Below are 22,095 nucleotides of genomic sequence, written 5' to 3' on the forward strand. Positions count from 1 at the left end.
GTGTGTGTGTGTGTGTGAAATTGTTTGTGAACTTGTTACCTGACAGGGTGAACCACAGTTTACGAGGGGTGACTACACACCAATTACATTCTAGCCTGCTGAGGACCTATATAAAGCAAATCCACGTGCTGCCGAATACAACTGGGTGTTCAGGTTGATGGCACATGTTCTGAGTTCTTTGAGCTTCCTGGAGAACGAGAATGCTGTGTCAAGCAAGAATATATCCAAAGAAAACAGCAAACTCTCTCATGCAAGTTTACATTGTTTATTTACTGAAAAAACACTCGTCCACAGCAACTTAAATTTTCCTGGTGGCAACTGGATATTTACAGTAGTAATCAGGTTATGCACCTTCCCCAAGAGCAATGTTCTGTTCATCTCATGAGATACAAACCTTCAAGCTCTTGGAACAAATCAACCCCCCCCCCCCCATCTACATTTTCTTTCAATTTTATTGCAGGGCACTCACATCTCCCCTGATATCCACACCAATTTGAGGGATGAACACAGGTACACTCTTCTCCGTTTACTGTGAACCACCCATTTTGCTTTTACTCTTTGGCCTACAGGCATCTCCAGACAATATGACACTTGGAGAAAAGTGCCAATTGTCTGACTATGCCCTCATCACTGTAGGCACACAGGTGACCACAGATACAACCATGAGCAACAACTGAAGGAAACCCATAAATGTAAGAGACTCATGGGAACACACGCCAGTTTCTGTTACCTTGGGCTACAATGCCAATCACCAGTTGTAGTCGATAAAACCAAACCTTTGCGCGATTACATATCCAAATCACAAGTGTGGGAGATATGCATTTTCCAAGGCATGTCCACATTTGGAGAAAACTGGATTTAGGAAATCATGTTAGTTCCCCATTGTTGACGTTGAATTGTGATTCTGATGAGTATGCCATCGAGTCAACCCTGACTCATAGCAACCGGTCACATGGATTATAAAGCAAAGGAGAAGTGGACATGAAGAGAACCGTGCAAGCCAAAATAAATACCTTTCTAGCGATGCATGCTTCTCCTTGAATGTTGCAGCAGGACTTGAACATGTCATTAAGTGACCATACATGAGTGTAACCAGATTAGTGAATCTGGACAGAAATTAAGTTTCTGGGTGACGAATGCAAGGCGAGTCCCAGAATAGCTGCCTGTCGCTTTTCAGTGCAAAAAATGCATTAAAATAGAAACTTTCAGTTCACACGCTGAAAGTGAAGATTCAAACAAAACTATATTTACTTTTTTTTAAACAGGATATAATAGCATCATGGAAGGACTGTTTCATTGCTTTCAAACAAAACATTTGCCCACTGTCATTTTTCATTTTCTCCTTATGAAATTTTCCAAAAGACTGCAAAAAAAGGCACTACATTTGCCACAAGTTTACCACTGGAAATTAAAAGATCTCCACTGGTTATCCCAGTTTTCCTTCTTTCCGCAAAACTAAATTCCACCTCCATGTACAGACCCTGCATCACCTGTTATACACCTGTCAAAATGATACTGCTACAGCCATCACAGGCCTGACTGTTTTGCCTCCACACTGGCGGCTATTGTTCCACATAAGTGTCCTTTTCACCTAAACCTTTGACCTCAGTCCTTTATAGGATGTTCTCTTTGCCCATGTTTTATTTGGCTGTGTAGCACATCCAGGTCAACACAGGATCACACTGAATCCTCAGGCTCTGTACTCCACGCTCTCTGTAGACATCTGAGCTGTCTTCTTTTTCACCCCTCATACTGCGAAACTCATTAAAAACCCGGGGCAGAGAGTTATTACTCCCTTGTTCCTCCCTTAGAGGGGTTCTCATATCAGCCATGAAATTGCAATTCCCCTCAGGGACTCTCCTGAAATTCAACAGTGTGCAACCATGATGACAGTGAGAGTCCTGGCTGGGCGTCTTGCCTTTGCCTCATTCCAACCACTTCAGCACCAGTCTTGGAAACTGTATGTCAGACAAAATTAAGCCTTTGTGAAAATGAAGCGTTGGTTCAGATTTTACAATGTCCTTTCAGGCAGCAAGAAGCGCAGCGGACACTTCCTTCACTCACCTCACGTGGATTTTGTTAGAAAGCCTGACGTTCTTCAGCGTAAGTCATTCTGTCATTAACCCGGATACAATTCATTTCAATTCAATTTATTTTTATATAGTGCTCTTCTCACGGAGTGACACTGAGCGCTTGAACACAGGCATAAGGCAAAGAAACAAATTCATAGGATCACATCGGATAAGACTAACCCAGCCAAAACAGAGCTCGAGGAATGTGGTGTAGACCTTTCGCAACAGTGAAGCAAAATGTTAATTTCGATACACCAAGTAAAATGCAGTCTACAGTCTTTTCAGCAACACTGTCTAATTAAAACAAGGCAGCTTCCACATCAGTATGCTTGCAAAACTCAGAGCTGTTACAGAATATTAAAACAAGGAAAGTAGGTGAGAGTTTACTCAGTGCTTTCAGATATATCACATATACATATCTAAAAAAAAAAAATAAAAAGGAAACCTTTGTGGGAGCTGCAGTTTATTATCTAACGTGAAGCCGAGTAATGACCAAACAAAATTGACAAACATTTAGATGAGTTGATCCTTGGCTTCTCTGTCCAAAATTTTCCCTTAGCTCAACAGCTGCACCTCTTCAGTTTCTAGCCCCTATGCTTCTGGCTTGGACTGCAGCGGGACGACTCTAGAGATGGCACTCTCCTTGATGGTTGCCGGATCACTGGAGGTAGCATAGCCAACCTCTTTTCTGCAGCACAGAAGCCTTGTGCACATGCTCCACCGTAGCTGGATGTCACGGCGAATGTTCTCTCCAACGAAGCAGTACAGAAACGGGTCTGCCAGGCAGTTGAGGCTTGTCAGCAAGAGAGAGAATTGGTAGTAGTTGAATATTCTCTGGATGAAGAGGCAGTCGTTCTCCAGTAATGTGCGCACCATCAGGAGCACATGGTAGGGCGAGAAGCACACCAAAAAGATCACCACTGTGCCGGTCACTAGGTGCTTGATGCGGGCCTTCTGTGAGCTATGGGTGCCTGAGCTCTTGTTAACAACCCGCAGGACCCAGAAGTACGATGCGCAGAGGATGCCTAGTGGGAACAGGAAGCCCATGAAGAAACGATAATAGTTGACATAACGTTCCCAGTTCATCATGGGGTAGTGCTCGAAGCACAATGAGTGGTTGGTGTGATCATTGCTTAGCTCCTTTTGCTGGAAGAGGATCACGCCTACCGCCACCTCCTTCAGCCAAATGAAGGCGCTCACTGCACTCGCAGCTCGCATGGTGCGGAACTTGCTGGATCGCAGTGGGTAGGCGATAGCCATAAAGCGGTCGATGGAGATGCAGCAGAGGAAGCCTACACTGATGTAGATGTTCTCATACAACAAGAAGCCACAGACGTTGCAGAGCCATTCCTTGTGTGTCCAATTGTCATCTTGCAAAAAGTACTGCAGCCAGAGGGGTAGCGATGCCAGGTACAGCAGGTCTGAAGCAGTTAAGTTGAGCAGGTAAATGCCCAGTTCATTGCAGGCACGTGTCTGTAAGAACGCATGGTACAGAGAGTACAGGTTTGTTGGGATGCCGATCAGCAGGACTATGATGTAGGTGCTAGAGAAGAGGTACTGATGGATGTTGTGGTTGATTTCGCAGTGGTTTCCCGCATGACTGGTCAAGTTTGTCATTATGCACACAAGGGGTCTGGCCACCACCACTTTACTCCACCTTCAAACAAGGAAGTGGTGATCAGTGTTCTTCCTTCTCAGTATACCTATTATACATAGACCCAGGGAAGAAAAAAAAACTGTTACAAAGGAAATTATACATACTGTGTCATCAAGCTGTATAGTGGTTAAGGTCTTAAACACAGTGGTTATTGATTAAAGTTTCAGAAAAAGCCCTTCTGTACTACCTTTACAAAAAAATCTGAGATGCTTGAATAAAATATCCAGTTATATAAATTGATAAAATGCACCAACTAGAAACAAAAAGAATTATACAGATAAGTCGAGAATGGGCAAAGCGTTTATACCTTAAGGAGCAGTTATAAACAGTACACTGAGGCACTTGAACATGGTTCTCTAATGGATATAAATAAAAAGACAAAATTGTACAGCTAGTGAGGTTTAAACAAATCACATAAAAATGGTCAAAAGATGCATCTTAAGTTGTGAGTGGGTGTTTTCTAAAATGTATGTAAGGAGATCACAGCAGGGTTTTAAAATCAGAGGCTGACAGAGGCTTTTCTACAATCTCATTCCTTAGTTAGGTCCATTCTCTAACATTTCATACGATTTGATTGTGAAAGCAGCCCGTTTCCACTACGTATTCCACAAATACATACCGTTTCCGATATACATTTTAATTAAATAGTAAGTACAGTTAAAGGGGGCGCGGTGACGCAGCAGGTTTGGCCGGGGCCTGCTCCCTGGTGGGTCTGGGGTTCGAGTCCTGCTTGGGGTTTCTTGCGATGGACTGGCGTCCCGTCCTGGGTGTCTCCCTCCCCCTCCAGCCTTGCACCCTGTGTTAGCGGGTTGGGCTCTGGTTTGCCACGACCCCATTTGAGACAAGCGGTTTCAGACTGTGTGTGTGTGTGTGCGCGCCAGTTAAGCAACTGAAAACTATTAAAGACAGGTCATCCATTAAATGTTTTTGTCATTTCTAAGCAGGGCCATAACGACTTGTCAAGTAATTGAAGAAGGGTCTGAAAACCCACCTTTTCCAGACCCATTTCGCCCAAGATCTCTCCAGCTCATGAACGGTGTAAATGTTCATGCACCGTAACCTCGTGAGCATCACCAGATAAAGCCTTTATTCAGCCACTACTCAGGCATTGTTTTTGTTTGCTTGTGTACCTTGTAAAATCATTAAAAAAAATTGGTAGGAGGCTATCAGGATTCATCTATCCTGCATTTTATGCACCTACTCGAGCGATGAACCTCGGTGCATCAAGTGGAAAGGAACAAACTAGGTTGACTTAAGAATCACATGTCTGCAGCAGTCTTTCTCTTAATGTAATGCACAAATTGTATTTTTGCTGAGATGTATGTCGCTTTAGACAAAAGCTTCTGCTAAATGAATAAATGTAAATGCGTACTGAATATATGTAACTCAAAGGATTTACACATATTTGGAGGACATGTCCGCCCATCCTTCTACACACACGGGGCGTTTGTGAAAGCAGCAGCCATTAGTATCCCCATGTCTTTTAATTTGTCATTCTGCCCAGGCAGCTATTTAGCATTTTGTTTCAGAAATCGATATTAAATGTCACTAACTGTTTAGAAGGAGCTGGAAAAGCACATAGAAGCTAAGGCCCCGGGCGAGTAGGAGTGGAAAGAGAGGCCCCTTCAGGGGCTCTATTGAGTTGACGAGACTGTGTAGAGTTCTGTCAGCCCGAGCTCGCGCGCAACCGGAGCCGCTCAATCCCGCGCAAACTCGAGGGGGGGAAAAAAAAAAAATGTCGTTTTTATGAGACACCTCGGGCCGGCTCAAAACTGAACTAAGTGTTGGCCAAACAAACAGGCGTCGAGAGGCTCCAGTCGCCGCGGAAGGAAAATCAAGGTCTGTCGTGTTGACACCGAAGTGCGGCTCATAGAGAGAAAATAGAGAAGAAACTGAATAAACGCGACTCGCGAATGCGCGCGTGTCGCAAGCGGCGATAACCGTTGACGTCATGGCAGTGGCTCGAGTCGAGAGCGTGAACCTCTCTGAACTGCAGCGTAGCGACGCATCGGTGCTCTGCGCGCGCAGCCCATCCTGCCACTTCTTTAAACCCGTTTACCTTCCGAAAGCCGAACGTGGGAGCAATTTGCTGGGGTGGTGCGAGGCACCAGTTACAGCTCGCGCTGCTCGTGGGCGAGCAGAGACACCTGTCTCGATGTCTCGTTCAGATCCGGTCAAATTAGCCTTTATTTTATTCTGCCAAAGCTTAACAAGGGGGGAACGGAGCCTGTGTAAAGCAAACCGAATGTCTCCCAGTATATATATATAAGTGTAAAAACACTGCATGTTCTTGCTATTACTTTTGGACCCCCAGTAGCTGACAAAAAATGCACACCTGTTTGACCTACTCATGATGATGTGTGGCATTTAATTTTTCGATCTTTACTTTAAATGCTGAAGGACAGAATACAATAAAACATTTATTTTCGCTTTATTTACTGCAGGCGGCATAAAATAAGTCATTTTTCCACCTTTAATATAAAAATCTCGTTAAATATACACCTGCTTTCACGGAACATAACAGCGCACTTCTAAGAATAAGTCGTTTAGACATCGTTTTCCCATTTTTCAAATAACTGCCATGATCAACATCCTCGTACAGCACTTTGGCTTCATTATCCTTTTGAAGAAGAGAAAGTAGGGAATAATTGCGCTGGAAACAATTTGACGTCACCGGAGTATGAAATGTTCCTGCAGTGTGGCTTTTTTTTTTTTTTTTTTTTTTTTTTTTACAGAAGAGAAAACGCTGACGAACGTCCCGCCGACACCCGCCTCGATCGCAAGTCGCAGCTCGGAAGGGGACGCGGCTGCCGCAGTTTCGCAGTAAAAACACGGTCGCTTCGTTCGTGGAGACGCAGTCACACGCGACTTCTTCTTTGGCAAAATGAGCCCAGAAAGTGACGTGGAGCGGAGAGTTGCTCCCGAAGTGAAATATACTGAAAACACAGCCAAATACACGTTCGTGTTTCAAACATGCGAGTTACGAACATGAGTCGGGTAGGCAGCGGTGTGGTACGCGGTCCTTCTGACATCCTCCGCTACTGTCATTACTGCGAGAACTTGAAGAGCTGAAGATAAAAACCAAGTTCGAGATTTCGGACAACAAACTTACCGCACTTGTCTTTGGTATTTCTGCAGAGAACAAGAGCCACCGTCCACGTTCTCGACACCATCTCCAGCATCCTCCTCCCCCTCCTCTCTTTACTTCTCAAGCGCTACTTGGTAGCGGGGCCACGTGGGCGGGACTCTGACACTCCGCTTAGTCGAGGTTCCCCAAAAGTGGCGTCAATATGTACCATGGTAAAAGCGTCATCGAAATTTCATTCCATCATAAAGACCAACGCTCCTCACCAGATTTTTACTTATAATTCTCTTAAGACCAGTGCAAAGCTGGTGTAATGATTTGATTTTAAATGAGGTATTTCTTAAGGAGGAAATAATTACATGGTAAGAAGTGTACAGTCAATGTAAACCATGATAAGATCCTTTCAAGACGGGGCCCCTGACCCAGGCACTGCCTTAGCCCCCAGGGTAACTCTTTACCGCTGAATTACTCCACTGAGAATGGTCTCTTCGGCAGGATCTGATCATTTACATTTACATTTATTCATTTAGCAGACACTTTTTTCCCCAAAGCGACGTAGATCTCATAGAAAATACAATTTGTGATCATGCAGAGCGTTCAGTGGAAAGAGCCCTCTTGACCCACTATTTCCACCAGTTAAGGCAAAGGAATATGTCAAAGCCCGCATTTTAGAGTCACGGCGACGAAACGGGAGTTTGATGACCACGTTGCATTATTTCACAACATCAATAAGAAAGTTTGTCACTTGTCTACAGTGGTCTGCTGTAGTCTAAGGACTGCATTTGTTTGGCAACTAAGATTCTCCTACATACATACTGTCTAATAACCTCAGATCCCATGGTGCATTGCCTTCTTACTTAACTATTAATTTATCGCTTAGTCAATATTTTGGTTATCCAGAGATTTTCAGTACTCGGCCATTTACAGAGCTGAGCATTTTACTGTAGCAATTTAGGGTAAAGTGCCACAGGAGAGAGCAGTACATACTGAACCCTACGCTGGGTTACTATGCCTCCCTAACTCATGCACCTAGTTACAGTAAACAAGCCTCTAGTTGATTAGTTACAGTAAACATCTAGTTGTAGCAGCTCCTAATTGTCTTGTTTACATTCATTTAATTAGGTGATGCTTTTCTGCAAAGCGTTTAACCATGACTTACCCATTTATAGACAAAATATCCTTCTCAAGGGTACATCAGCAGGAGGCGGGATTCAAATCAGGGCCGTTCAAGTGGAAGGCAGAAGCTCTAACCACTACGTTACCTGCTGGGCCCCAGGTAAATCCCTGCTTCACCGAGAAGCTGCTTGCTAATATGGAGAAAATAAGCAACCAAATATTGTAGTTCTCAGGTTCAAATCTCTGACACATCAGCTCTTTATTTCATCAAGCCACATTTTGGGTCAGTGTTCTTGCAAATAAAGCCTGCTACGGAGTTCAACAAACCTGAGTCCAAGTAGGGGTCTCTCACCTGTAATTTATGTAATGTTATGTAAAGTACATCAGAAGCATCACAGTCCACACTTTGATCAAAAAAAGCACTACCTCAGAGTGGCTGGTGAACTGACAGCCTCCAAATTGCACGCCCGTTTCCTAAAGTGCTACATTAATCGCTCTTCCATGAAATTAATGTACATATGGCAATCATTTGCACGTGCACATAATTTGTAGTATTGTCAGGGGTGGTACTGGCCTCATTGTCTAAGCACTACTTTACTTATTTGCACTCATACTTGTCCGATCTCCATTCCTATGCTCCTGTAGCCTCATGCAACCTCATTTTGGATCAGTAAAGTTATGTATCTTCATCAGACAATGTTGCAGCACCATGTTGGTTTCAATAGCTCATGAAATCAGCTTTCCCGGTCATTACAGTTTGACTGGACAGCAGTGATTTGTCAAGGAGGAAGTTCTAAGACCCTGTGACAGTTTGTAGCGTAGTGATTAGAGCCACTAACTTTGGACCCAAAAGTCACAGGTTTGATGCCCCACCTCTGGCTGTACTGTCCTTAAGCAAGGTATTTACCTTAAAATTGCTCTAGTAACATTAACCAGCTGTATAAATGGGTAAATAATTGTAAGTTGCTTTGGAGGAAAGCATCAGATAAATGTAAGTTGAATAATGGAACTGCTCCCATCCAATGTGGGACTAGTAGGAAATCTTTATTATCAGATGACAGGATGCATAATGAATGTTAGAAATGGAAGTACTTTATTTGTTGAATCGCCTTCCAAAATCGAATCCTGGGATCCACAAGTTTTTGGATTCTGTCAGATGACCTACTTGCAAGCTAACAGCACCATTCAGCTATAGTCCTTTTTTCTGGCTGCTCCTTCAACAACATTCAGACCCATCTTCAGTCCAAATTGGTTGCCACAGCAATGGTCCTTCTGTCTCTGTGCCAGCAGCCTCGTTGGTCCAGGTCATGGTTCAGGTCTTGTTCGCAGACTGGAAGTCCGCTGTGAGGAAGACTGTTTTAAACTAAACAACGATCCACATCTTCAGGTCTCTCTCACTTCAGCAACACTGCCTTAACCATCCCCAGGTGGCTCTCCCGTGCCCCACACAAGCTGGTTTGGTCGCTACAGCAGCAGCTTTTGTTTTTTGACCTTATCCATTACACCCCTTTGAACCACTTCTTCCATTCACACCTCTTTCCTGTTACACAGCTATTTGTTTGTCAAAACAGCGTCACAGCAACTAAATCATCTGACAGATTCTGACAGCTCATTTTTGCTCTGTCGGAGACACCGAGAGCTGCTGCCAACCTACACCTCTCCCCACCGGTCTCGTCTCTTCCTCGCATCCCTGTCTTGAGTTTTATTTTCACTCGGCGCTTCCCCTGGTTTGTTCTCATTTGCACAATGCTGCCAAATATCTAGACTTCATCACAGGCACCACAGAGTGCCAGTGGTGGCCCCATCTTGACCACAGCTCCTGTCCAACTTCCTGCAGTTATTCTCTGCTCTAGTTAGGGCATCAGAAGTTAAGCAGAGAGACCTTGACAGGAAATGGAAAGTATGAGATGCCCCCTCCTTCCTCATCTCTGCATGTCATTGCCGTCATCTGTCAGTTATGAATCCCTCCCGCAATCCTACCCAAATGTGTAAAAACCAGTTCATTTTGTCCTTGTAATTGTGTGCATTTTCCATTATGAAGTTATAATTGGTTCGTTAGCCTTATATCACATGGTGAAACATCAAAATCGTACATTTGGAAACGACATTCAACAGAATTAAGTGAAAACTGCTGTCATCAAGTCAAGGGCAAAAAGAATCATTTAATAAGCCATCCAGTGTTGTGACTCAGTCTTACTTCATTAGGACTTTAGTGCAGATGCTGTTTTCAGACAGACAAATCATACAGCGGACAGACACCAACGCAAAGGTGCAGACTAATCCTTTAGTCTCATCACTTATAAATGGGTTTAAACTGTTCAGTACAGCACCCAACGGTTAACCGTGAGATGATATAAGGTTCCAGATCAACCAGTGCCCATTGGAAAAACAGTTACATGACACGTGTTTCTGGAAAAACTAACATTCCCTCCCAAAAAGGGGTCCCTCATCCTGTCGTCGGCAATTTTTTGCATACAGAGAGTCTATCAGCAACTCTCTACAAAACTAATTATATAAAAGGGAAATTTTTTCAGTTGTCACAGTTATCTCCAGCAAGACAAACAACCCTGTCATTGTCCTCTGATCCCTGAACTGTGTGTGAGTTGGCATTATTCTACTAAGATTACTTCAGGGGTCCTCACTGATCCTCTCCTTAATGCTTTTCTCTGCACAGCACCCGGACGAGAACCTGGACATACAGAGATGTTTATTATACGACTAAACCGCTGACAATGTCCAGCAGCAGCATATAATTAAGAACTTTCGTGCTCCATATGGTTCGCTCTCCTGCTGAACGAACAGCAGTCCATCAACAGCGTGTCCTCAGGGAGTCAAACCAGCATCATATGAAAAACAAGGCATATTCCATGTGCTTCTCCTGTTGTGCAAGAAGGCTCTTCCAGGCTGAGGTCTGACTTTGAGCTCTATGTCCCCAACTGTCAGCACTGGGTCCTCCACCACAGAGGGAGACCAACAGACAAGGAAACTGAGGACTTTCCCAAAGGAGAGCCCATTCAGAAGGATGGGGGTGGCAGCGATGCATTGATGCAGACGCTACTACACACAGCCATACTCGTACCAGACAGTCTGAGGATCTCCATTCGGGTCAGGTGGGACCGGCGTGTTTTTGGGCTGCTCCTCCGTGCCTGCCATGTGCCTCCCGCCTGCCTCGTGCATCTTCAGCTGAGGGGAGTCCACCTGTGGGACCTGCTGCCATTCCTCCTGTTCTTCCTCCTTTAGGGCTGGCACAGCACGCACTGGTGTTACCATAGCAACCTCTGCACGGTGCTGCGGTTTTGGACGGACCTGGGGGCTCGCGCGCCTGCCAGGGCCGGTCTCACAAAGTGACAGCGAGGAGGACTGGTGTTGCGATGGGGGCCGCAGTTGCTCCAGAGAGTAAGTGTCCTTTGGTGGGGCAAATGACAGTCTGCGTGGGTCCAGGGGCCGGCAACCTACCTCGGTGGGCTGCTGCAAAGGCCCCACCAACCTGGCTGACTGGGGCCTCTCGCGGGCTGCCACTGCTGGCCTCCTCAGCACCACATCCTCTGGGCAGTCCTCACCGCTCGGCCACGATGCGCCCCCTTCGTGTCTGTAGCTTCCAGGGCCGCTGGATTGTAACAGGTCCGCAGATGCCAAGCTAAAGGTTCGACTGAGGTTGCTACTCCCCCGGCAGCCTGATAGGTGTGGGTGGGAGGATCTTGCCACACCTCCACTTCCCACCTGGCCAGGTGGTGTTTGAGCATGGGGGGAAGGTGTGGCACTTGGAGCTGTTGTTGCCTCTGGTACCCGCAAGCTAGGCTTAACACTCTGCCCAGGTCTGGGAGTTCTACCTTCTTCCATGTCTCCCAGGGGCATGCCTTTCACAGTGGGTGTCACATAGCTGGTGGGCATTCTGGCTCCATCCTTCGAGGACGTGCAACGTCCAGCAGCAGGTAAGTCAGCTGCTTTGTTGAAGAAGTCACACATCAGGTTCTCCTGATTGTTGCTCTCTACCTGTACATATAGACGTGGGGAGAAGATCATTGACAGAGAATCACATTCACATGCACAAACATGTGCACACAAACTTACCAAAACAAAAAAAAAAAAAAAAAAAAAAAAAAAATTCCCACCGATGGCCTTAAGAGGGGAAACTGTCCAACAGCATAATTCATCCCCAACAACTTCCTGGACTTCAGAAAACAAACAAGTAGTCATAAAAAAAAGTCTTGAATCTGTAAAAAGTTTGCGGACTGTTTGTTTTGACTGATAAGCATATGCAGGAGGTTTCAGATGATCTCTGTGAAGAATCTCTTCCTCAGTGCAGTGAAACCCTCAGGACAAGTACAAGTCCTTGAGAGACAAGTGGACAGAACATCTAGGCTCAAACATGGCCGGTGTTTGCAACTTGGACTGTGAATATATGCAGTGGTGTAGACACACTCCCTGCGATGCTTTTGATGTCTAAATGTAGGGGTCAGACTAATCCGAATGCACTGCACCCCAAGAAGAGTTTCCCTCAAAGGAAGACTAACTGTGTAGTTGAGTTCCTTGTTGTACAAGTCTTAATGAGCCCCAGCAGTTCAAACATGTTCCTCTTATTCACCCAACTTAATGCATTAACACAAGTTGGGTGCAACCTTAACATTGTAAGTCGCTTTGGAGAAAAGCATCAGCTAAATGAATAAATGTAATGTAAATATAAACTGGCATGCTTCTACATTCTATACTTAGGTTTATTATTTCTGACAGATTGCACTCTACAAAAGGACACTGTGACAGACATATATAAAATTAGTGGCCCTCTACTGCACAAATTCTGTTTCACAGTTCAGTTCACGCTCAACCAAATAAACTGGTGGACTCATCCGGAACTGAAAAAAAAGACACGGAAGTCGGGTTACGAGTGAGACTCACGGCTACGTAAAATAGGTGGCTGTCTTTTATACTTGAAAACAAAATTAAACAGTGTTAATTAATTTGAAATATACATGTTTGCCCTAACCTTTAAAATATAAATTCAGTTATGCACTTAAATCCTTTTCAATTACAGCTTAATCTGAGAAAAAAAAATCTAAACCAATCAGCATTTAGTAAACCTACAAATGAAAGTCATTACTATAACGCTATGATGTCTCCCTTATCTTTTTCAACACTGAAGCACATTTTTTCATTCAGTGTTTCACTTAGTGTTACTGTAATAAATATAAAACGTAAAAAATATAAGGGTAACAAAAAAGCCTAATTTATCTTATGTTTAGGAGAATACAGCACTGACTGCTGCAGTGTGTTCTGAAAAGCATGCGCAATATCTCCTGCTACGTATGCTCTTGTCCTTACTATGGTGGGTGACTGGACATTGGTCTCCTGTAAGAATTCCTCCAGGGTGACCATCTCGCTGCCAGGTGAAGGGGGACGGTGGGGGGTGGATCGACCAAGGCTTTTCTGCCGCGGGCCATTGCAGGACAGCAAGGACCGCCCCCCATCGTTGTGGGGGTTCACAACAGCACTCGCTGTAGTCTCGTGGCTAAGAGTGATGGCATTATCACACATGGATTCTGAAAAAGAACGTGAAACAGCACGGCAATAGGAAGGCGGTTAGAAAGGTTACGCAGCACGTGTACGGAAGATATACATTTAAATGAAAAAAGCACCTAGATTTTGACAGCACCGGCTTAATGCTAACACGAGAGGCTGGCTTCAGCAGGAAAATTATTAAATAAGGAAAATCATGAGCTGATTCCATACACGCTTCTAATTCTGGACAGAAGAGACGAAAACTGGGTTATTGAATGGGTAGAAGATGAAGCCATATGTGTCTCAATCGTTTTGTCAATGCTCTGTGTCCCTGTGTGACGAGAGTACTCTGCAAAAATAAAGTGAACTGAATGTGTGGACCACCTTTGGAGTTGACTGGGGAGTTGCTGCTGGATGTGTTCTGGGTGACAGCAGTGGAAGCGGATTGAGGAGCTGATGGGGAAGATCAGAGAAAACAATTTCACGTCTAGAGCTCAGAAATGAAGTCTACAAAAGTTACCGTCAAGAATCTACTGGTCCATAATCTCGTTACCTTTGCTTTGATGAGCACGCCTGACTGGTATGCCTGGAGAACGTCGATGCAAGTCATTTTCAGAGTTGAATCCTATAATTAGATTACAGAGAGAGCATTTTTCTTCTGGAAAAAAAAAGTCCACCACAAAAATGAATAAATCTTCAGCCCCCTCTTACAAAGGTCCCATAAACCTCCGAGCTGCAGTTAGTGACGACGTCCTACCTTGGGATGCAGTGCCTTGTCTTTGATGGGACGCAGGAGTGGGACCAGAGGGGGTGGTAAAGATAGCTGAGGTAGAGCGGGCCAAGGACCCAAGCTCCACACCCCTCCGTCTGGAGAGAATTTCCTCCAGGCTGTTCACGCTGTCAGTACTGCCCCCCGGTGTCCTGCGTAGGTCCAGTTCGCTTGAAACGATGCTGTCATCGGACGCTAAAAACAACACATCAGAAGGCAGCAATCAACACCTCTGAGTCAAAGTTTCACACCAGCAAAAAGCGGAGCAGAAATGGCTGAAAACAGGCATCGCACAAGTGCGTCGCCGCTGGAGGGCAAGAGGCGCTGCAGACAGGCGTGTGTTGCGGGAGGAGGACAGAGGCACTGCGGAGATGTACGAGATGAGATTTCATTGTATTACGAGTTCAAGAGTTATTCCTTCAACAAATGCACTGGCATCTTCCCTGTGGTCAAACCGCAGCGGTTTGAACTGTGTTCTGTATTCATCAGATTAACGTGAACAGACCTGAGAAAGCACCTGAGAAAGGAAGACGAAGCAGAGCAGTAATGCTGTCCGGGCCGTAGGGACAGCCGCCAGGGTTGAGGAGATGCAGAAATGCAGAGCCGTTATATATAGGGGCTACAAAGTTATTGCACAGAGCCAATAAAGCAAGCTTCATTTTTTAAGACTTCTTTCACGCAGCGAGGCAAGTGGCACAATCGGCGTTTGATGCAGACGTCAACATTTCTTTTTTCAAAAAGCTCGTACTTACTGCTGCCTTCCTACAGGTAGAGTCCAATTTGTGTGTGGTTCAGCATTAGAGTTCAGCTTCAGCAAACCCATTCACTGCTCAGGAGGCCCAGGAGTTGATGCACTCGTAGTTTAGTGTTGGGGCAGCAGGTGAAAACCATGACCTGCTATGAGCACAGCCTAAAGGGCACTAATCTGGCATCTGGCTTCTAGTGTTTGTGCATACATGGCTCCGAGTCCTCAGTCCTGAGCCTCTGAATGGGTGGCAACACGTACTAATGGGCCTAGGTGTGTTTTGGTACGTATATGACAGACTGTGTGTGTGTGTGTGTGTGTGTGTGTGTGCGCTCTCCTGTATCTAAGAACGCAGAAACAGGGCATGTTTGAGAATTAGGGGTATGACGATGTCACTGGGGAAAGGGATAGGCGAACAGGGTGGGAGGTGATGAGTGAAGTCCCAGCGATGATGCAACTGGGTCAGAACTGCCCGATCTGTGAGAGGGAGAGCGACTCCCCGCGGGACGGCAGGCTGTCAGAGGAGGCCCAGAAACGCAGGCGCCTGGGGAGAGAGCGCCGAGAGGTGGGCGTCCCCGGCACCTTCATCCTCTCATGGCTCTTACTCCTCAGAAATGGGAAGCGCTTGGCTGTGGATGCTGCGCGAAGGCAGCCGGTTATTGTACCAAACAAAAACAAGAGAGAGGAGGATGAGTGCAGGAAACAGATGAAATGACAGATGACTTAAGTCAGTCAGAAAGCTATTAATTGTAAGAGACAGATACCAAAGTGTCCCAACAGAAAAGAAAACACTAGTCCAGACATGCATTAACATTCTACAAGGCTACTAGAGAACAGAAGATATTCTTCAGTCATGCACTTAAATCACTGACAGGTGTAAATGAGTGTTAGGTTATGAGAAACAGATCTAATGAAAATATGGGGAGAGAAGGGAAACTGCATCCACTTCCAATGTGGTCACCTATCACCCTCCAGAACAGACTGGGCATGCAGAGCTTGAGAAAAAATGGCATTTCAGAAATCTACAAACATCCCTTCGAAGTCAGATCTTGCATGGAACTGTAGGTAGACCCAAATTCTAGCGCTTTGCACTCCTACATCTAACAAGCTTCGTTTTATGAGCATGTACGCCAGCTCAGAGCATCAGGGCACCGGTTCTGCGATGACACTTTAGAATCAACGTTCATAATCACAGCCCAAATCTCTCTCAAAAAGTTGAGCAAATAGAAGGTTGTGGGTCCAGTCTGTCTCATTTTGAACGAAGAAGCTAACGCACTTGTCTTTAAAAAAAAAAAAAAAAAGCATCAATGTATAGGAAAAATTCCCTCCATTCGTAGACTTTTGTGCATTCATGAGCCTCCTACCTCTGCCATTATGATTCGGTGTGATGGAAGGCGAGTGGATGTGGTTCTCCTCCAGTGAATGAGCACCCACGGAGTCCAGGCTGAGGCGGGGCTGCCTAGGGGGCAGCGTTAGGGACGGCCCTTCGGGGCAGTCGGCAGGCGGCGATAACAGCGGAACGGTGTCCATAGAGCTCTGGACACGTTCGTGGGAGCTCTCCTTCTTCGGTTTCATGAGTCTGACCAGAGCTTTAGCACCAACCCAATGGTTCCGTCTGAGGAAGCCAGACAGCAGCAGCACCAACATCAGTGCATGTCCACATGTACCTTTAAACCCACGTTCAATTTGCACCTCTTACTGCAACTCATTCAAAACACAGATAAACTTACTTTTTGGGGGTTGGGTCATAAAATTTGTACTGATCCATAATCTTCTCTTCCAGTTTTTCCTTCTGACGTCGCAGAGTGTTTAGTTTGTCGCTGAAACAGACCAGTCGGTATTTACCAAGGGCTCTACAAGTCACCGTGGTGTGATGGAAGTAGAATGACTGCAGACAGACACGCAAGTGCACACCAACAGAGGAACTCACATGTACTGCTTCTGCTCCTCGTGATACAGCTCCCTACTCTCCATCGTCTGCTCCAGCAGCGTCTGGTTCTGTTGGGCCAAAATCTGGACCTGACTCATCAAGTGATGGTTCTCCTCCTCAAGGTTCCCCTTCAGACGTGTCAGCAACTTTGAGGGGTCAAAGGGGGAAACATGCCTGAACCTTCACTGTTAACATTCTCTGCCCACACCTATGCAGACCAGTAATGACACAACAGCTAAAGTTGCAGTCACTTCGTTCAGTTCTGTCTCACTCGTCCTGGAGAGGCTTGTAGTGGTACCAGGTTGAGCAGGCTGGCCCAAACCTTACGTTCCCCAGCATTAGTCTTTAGTCCCTGTTGAGGGATTCCTAGGTATTCCCAGGCTTGCCAAGGTGTCCTGGGTCTGCCCCGGGATCTCCTCCTCCAGCAGGAGCAGACTAGGGAGCATTCTTACAAAATGTCCAAACTACCTCAACTGACTCCTCTCAATCCTGAGGAGCAGCGACTGAGTCCTCCAGACTGTCGGGCTCTTTGCCCCATCATTAATAGCGAGCCCAACAATACTGTTGGTAAAACTTCATTTTGGCTGCATGTATCCGCAATCTCGTTCTGTCAGTCATTCGTCAAAGCCCGTGACCATAAGTGAGGGTGGAGACATAGAGAGAGAAACTAAAAGGTAATCAGAGCTTTGTTCAATGGCTCAGCTCCCGCTTCACAATCACAAACTGGTACAGTCCTAGCGAAACTACTGATGCTGCTTTGGTCTGCCTATCAATCTCCCTCCACTCCTGACCAGCAAACGGAAACATGACCTCAAGATACGTGAACGCCTCCACTAGGTGCAATTGTTCCTCCTCAACTGGACAGATCAACCCACTGTTTACTGGGAGAGCATCATGACCTCAGTCTTGCAGGGTGTGATTTTCACACTCAACAGGGAATAAATGGCTCAATTGTACGCAGAAGATTAACATCAGAGAAGGCCAAAAATCAGCTGCAAACAGCAGAGATCCCACCTTTGATCTCCCACAGTGACACCCTGAAAGGCTCTGACATCCCATCCACGACAAATCACGAACAGGAGCAGAGACAAAACATGCCCTTAGCAGAGTCCAACAGCCTAATAAAACAGATTTCACCGAGTGCCGAGAATGCGGACACAACGTGGTCTGCGTTCGAACAGGGATCCAGTCCACCGTTTCACAGCTCCTTGTTCCTCCTGAATCTTGGGTGCAGCTGTGGGGTGGAATCTAATTTACAATTACATTTATTCATTCAGCAGACGCTTTTCTCCAAAGTGACGTACATCTCAGAGAAATACAATTTGCGCATTACATTAGGAGAAAGAGACGTAGTTGCGGGCATGTGATCCTTAAGTAAACCTTCTTTCCACTTTGTGCACCGATGTTCATCACACGAGTAGGTGCGCAAAACTCAGGACAGACGACTCTTGATCACCTTCCTACAAATTTTTTTTAAAGGTACACACACACACACACACACACAAACACACACACACACTGACTGAAGCCACTTGTCCCAAGCAGGGTTGCGGTGAGCCGAAGCCCAACCCGCCAACACAGGGCGCAAGGCTAGAGGGGGAGGGGACGCACCCCGGACGGGACGCCAGTCCATCGCAGGGCACCCCAAGCAGGACTCGAACCCCAGACCCACCAGAGAGCAGGCACAGGCCAAACCCGCTGCACCGCCGCACCGCCCCGGTATACAAACATTTACGTACAATACAGGAGTAGTGGCTGTGTAAAGGCTTATCTGGGCACGATCATAAAGTTCCTGTGCCCTGGTGCAGGTGTGTGCGGTGGCCCCGAAGCTGAAGCTAAAGCACACTCTCCAGTCCCCTTTCCTAAATAAAGAGGCCACCACCCTACTTTGCCAATCCTGAGGTACCTTATCTGCTTTCCATACAACACCGACCAGGACTTTGAACATTTCCAGTCAAATCGCATCCATCCCTGCAGCCTTACCAGTACGGGGGCCTTGAACCCCCATAGCGAGTTCCGCAGAAGTTACACGATGAAGAAAGACACACGATGTGACACTGGGCATCAACTACTGACAATGCCGTTGCCAAAAAAAGTGCTTGTGACAAAGCAGTCATGGGACGCCCTCTAGTGGACATCTGAGAAGTACATTCCAAGAATGCTCAGCGCCGTGCTGCAGCCCCTGTGCAGGTACCTCGCAGTGGTTCTCCAGCTTGGTAAAGGAGATGTCGAGGCTCTGGTGCCGCTCCTTCAGCTGGTCGTAACGTGCCTGCCAGCTGTTCAGCTCCAGCTGCGTCTCGTTCAGAGACGTCTTCAGCTCCTTCGTGTGCTGCTGCAGTCCGTCGTACTCCTGTCTCAGATGGACGTGTGTCTGCATGAGCCTGAAATGAGGCATGGGCGGAGGCTCAGAGTACAAAACCCAGTCCTAAAGCTGATGTGGGATCACAGAAGACAGCAACTATTCTTCCTCCACCAAACCCAGAAAAAGACAGAAAATTTTGGACGGGACACTGCGCAAAATACATCATCTGCCGTTATCCTTTAGGTAAATGCAAAGTGAGAAACACGTCTAGAATTTATTCTGAGTACTGACCAGCAATCATTCCGGGACTTAACATTAATTACGTTTGGTTGTCCACTGGGGTCGACACATTTTACCTGTCCCGATAAACTGCACCTGTCCAATTTTTCAACATATGGAAAAGACAAAAAAAAGTAAACGTCCTTCAGTGAATGATGGCGCCACGCAAACATTTACAGTTCGCAAGTTTACCAATTACTTTTTTGCTCGCATTACAATCTTAATGCAAAAATAAATTTCACTCGACATAAACAAACAATTGAATATAAATGGACTCCTAAAACCAAGATTACATAATACTACAAAATGGCATTTCCTTAAAGGAAATCGCCCAGAATTTCTCTTCATTTTTTGGCGCTTTCTAGTGAGAAAATCAATTTTGAAATTAAAATTGTAATGAAAGCGAGGCAATCGGGATACCGCACGAAAAGACATGATGAGAAACATTGACAAGTTGCCCAGCAATACGCGGAAATATATTGGGGTTACTTTGCTTTATTTTGACAAGCCTAGATGCCTTACAGTAAGAAAATTCCTATTTAAAAAAGAAAATGTCAGTTTTGCATCAAATTTCTTAGTATTTTACCTATTTATTGTGGACCTCTATCCGTCAGGGTTCACAACAACTACCTGTCCAACTACAAAAATTTAAGCAAATTATTTGTCCTCCACAATCAAACAACTGTTCAGAGAGCACTGAATTCTCAGGTATATTATTTACCATGTACATAGTTAAGTCACTGTAAGGAACTATAATTAACCCTTTTTTTTAAAAAAAAAAAAGAAAAATGGATTACAGTAAAAATTGGACTAAATTTTTCTCCCAGCGCAAAACCATAGGAAAATTAAACCCCTAACCCTGTTATGTATACCTGAGATACATTTACATTTATTCAATTAGCAGACGCTTTTCTCCAAAGCAACTTACATCTCATAGGAAAATACAATTTGTGCATTTATATAACTCCTCACGCCAAATGCAGCATTTAAGTACAGACAAAGCAGTTATATCAGCGGAGGATTGCACTCAGCAGTTAAGGTCCCAAAACATAAGGCAGTTATCCCCCTCAGCCAGTGGAGCCTAATCTTCACCTTTTTTCAAAGCCACACAGAAGGCATTTGGGTTTTCGAAATTCAGGGGTCGTATCACTAAAGACCACAAACACACACACTCTGAAACTGACTGTCCCAAGCGGGGCCGTGGCAAACCAGAGCCAAACCCGGTAACACAGGACACAAGGCTGGAGGGGGAGGGGAGGGCACGCACCCAGGACGGGACGCCAGTCCATCGCAGGGCACCCCAAGCAGGACTCGAACCCCAGACCTACCAGAGAGCAGGACCCAGCCAAGCCTGCTGCACCACCGTGCCCCCTCACTAAACAACAAGCTGTTTGAAATAAGCTAATGTTGTACTGTCATAATTAAGTAGTCATTAATTGACCGTCTTCTTTGCATCTGTTTTTCTTGCCTTATGTCTGTGTTAAAGCGCTCTGTGTCACTGCGTGAGAAGAGCGCTCTATAAAAAAAATTAAATAAATAAATAAGATAAATAAGTATATCACTATATTTGAGGCCAGATACCCTTAAACCAGCACATTTGAAATCAGCTGTTAACCTTCCTCAGCCATCCACGGAAAGGTTATTAATGCCTCTGAAAGTATAAATACTCACTGTAGTATGGCAATATTTAACAACAAAAGTTAAAAGATCACGTATGTATGATATTTAATTTAGATTTATTGATTGGACACTTTTTTTTTTTTTTTTTTTTTTTAAAACTGCCAAAGCAGCAAGAAATAATTACTTACCCATTTATAGAGCAGGGTAATTTTACCACAGTAATTCATAGAAAGAACCTTTCTCAAGGGTAGGAAACCAGGAGATGTGATTCAAACCTCCAAAGGGGAGCCCTATGTACTACATCCTGGTCCATTTCAGATTTCAATTTTGGGGAAACTCAACAGCAGTAAAAATAAGCTTTTGTTTGGTCTGGCAGTTGCAGAATAACATGCGTGTTCGCACCTGTCCATCTCCCCCCTCAGGCTCTGGTTCTCCCCAAGGAGAAGGGCGTTTTTCCGGACCTCGTCCCCCAAGCTCTCCCTCTCCCGCTGCAGGGTCGACTCCAGCTCCTCCATGGCCGCCTTCTGAGTCTGTAGCACCTCGTACCTACAGCAGCAGGAGGGTGTCTGGTCAGTGGAGGACTAATCTAGCAACCCTACAAAATCAAACTGTTGTGCAAAAAAGGCCTGGGGCTTCATAGTAGCAGTCAGAGTACAACCCCTCGTGTCAAAATGCCTCTACTGCAATGTTTCAAGATGGCATTGATGGAGACACAATTTACATACACTCAGCCACACCCAGCCTCCTGGAGGGTGTCTCCACATCAGCAGCCCACCCCCGATTTGTTTTTACACACTGGCCTTCATCCAGCTGATTACCAAACTGTGCTGGAGACAATTTGTGTTTTTAAAAAAAAAAGAAAAAAAGCCATTAACATGTCACAAAGGTAAAGACCAGAACACATGGAAAGATGAGGTTCTGGTCAGCAAAAGGTGAAGCTAACAGAGGAAAAGGGAGGTGCACTGTAATAAGAAGCATCTGCTGTTCCCTGTCGGCAGCTCCCTGGGGAATCCTTAATTGGGGG

General features: G+C 45.5%; 2 protein-coding genes across 2 annotated transcripts in view; both read right to left on the reverse strand.

The window, feature by feature from the left end:
- Positions 1-260: 260 nt before the first annotated feature.
- Positions 261-6,975, reverse strand: LOC108924006 (ovarian cancer G-protein coupled receptor 1-like). The gene is made up of 2 exons (XM_018735098.2): positions 6,842-6,975; positions 261-3,775 (listed from the first exon to the last, which is right to left on the reverse strand). Exon 2 carries the CDS (start codon positions 3,687-3,689, stop codon positions 2,664-2,666), a length of 1,026 nt encoding a protein of 341 aa, XP_018590614.1. The 5' UTR covers positions 3,690-3,775; positions 6,842-6,975; the 3' UTR covers positions 261-2,663.
- Positions 6,976-9,043: 2,068 nt separating this feature from the next.
- The window catches only part of LOC108924079 (protein Daple-like), a 51,671-nt gene continuing 38,619 nt past the window's right edge, over positions 9,044-22,095 (reverse strand). The window contains exons 21-30 of the mRNA XM_018735210.2: positions 21,474-21,617; positions 19,065-19,251; positions 16,871-17,016; positions 16,671-16,760; positions 16,305-16,555; positions 14,184-14,390; positions 13,980-14,051; positions 13,811-13,879; positions 13,250-13,467; positions 9,044-11,923 (exon numbers count right to left, since the gene is read on the reverse strand). Of these exons, the coding sequence (XP_018590726.1) occupies positions 10,988-11,923; positions 13,250-13,467; positions 13,811-13,879; positions 13,980-14,051; positions 14,184-14,390; positions 16,305-16,555; positions 16,671-16,760; positions 16,871-17,016; positions 19,065-19,251; positions 21,474-21,617 (2,320 nt within the window). The 3' untranslated portion in view covers positions 9,044-10,987. The remainder of the gene's footprint in view (positions 11,924-13,249; positions 13,468-13,810; positions 13,880-13,979; positions 14,052-14,183; positions 14,391-16,304; positions 16,556-16,670; positions 16,761-16,870; positions 17,017-19,064; positions 19,252-21,473; positions 21,618-22,095) is intronic.

Source organism: Scleropages formosus, chromosome 1 (assembly GCF_900964775.1).
Source record: "Scleropages formosus chromosome 1, fSclFor1.1, whole genome shotgun sequence".
Classification (NCBI taxonomy): domain Eukaryota; kingdom Metazoa; phylum Chordata; class Actinopteri; order Osteoglossiformes; family Osteoglossidae; genus Scleropages; species Scleropages formosus.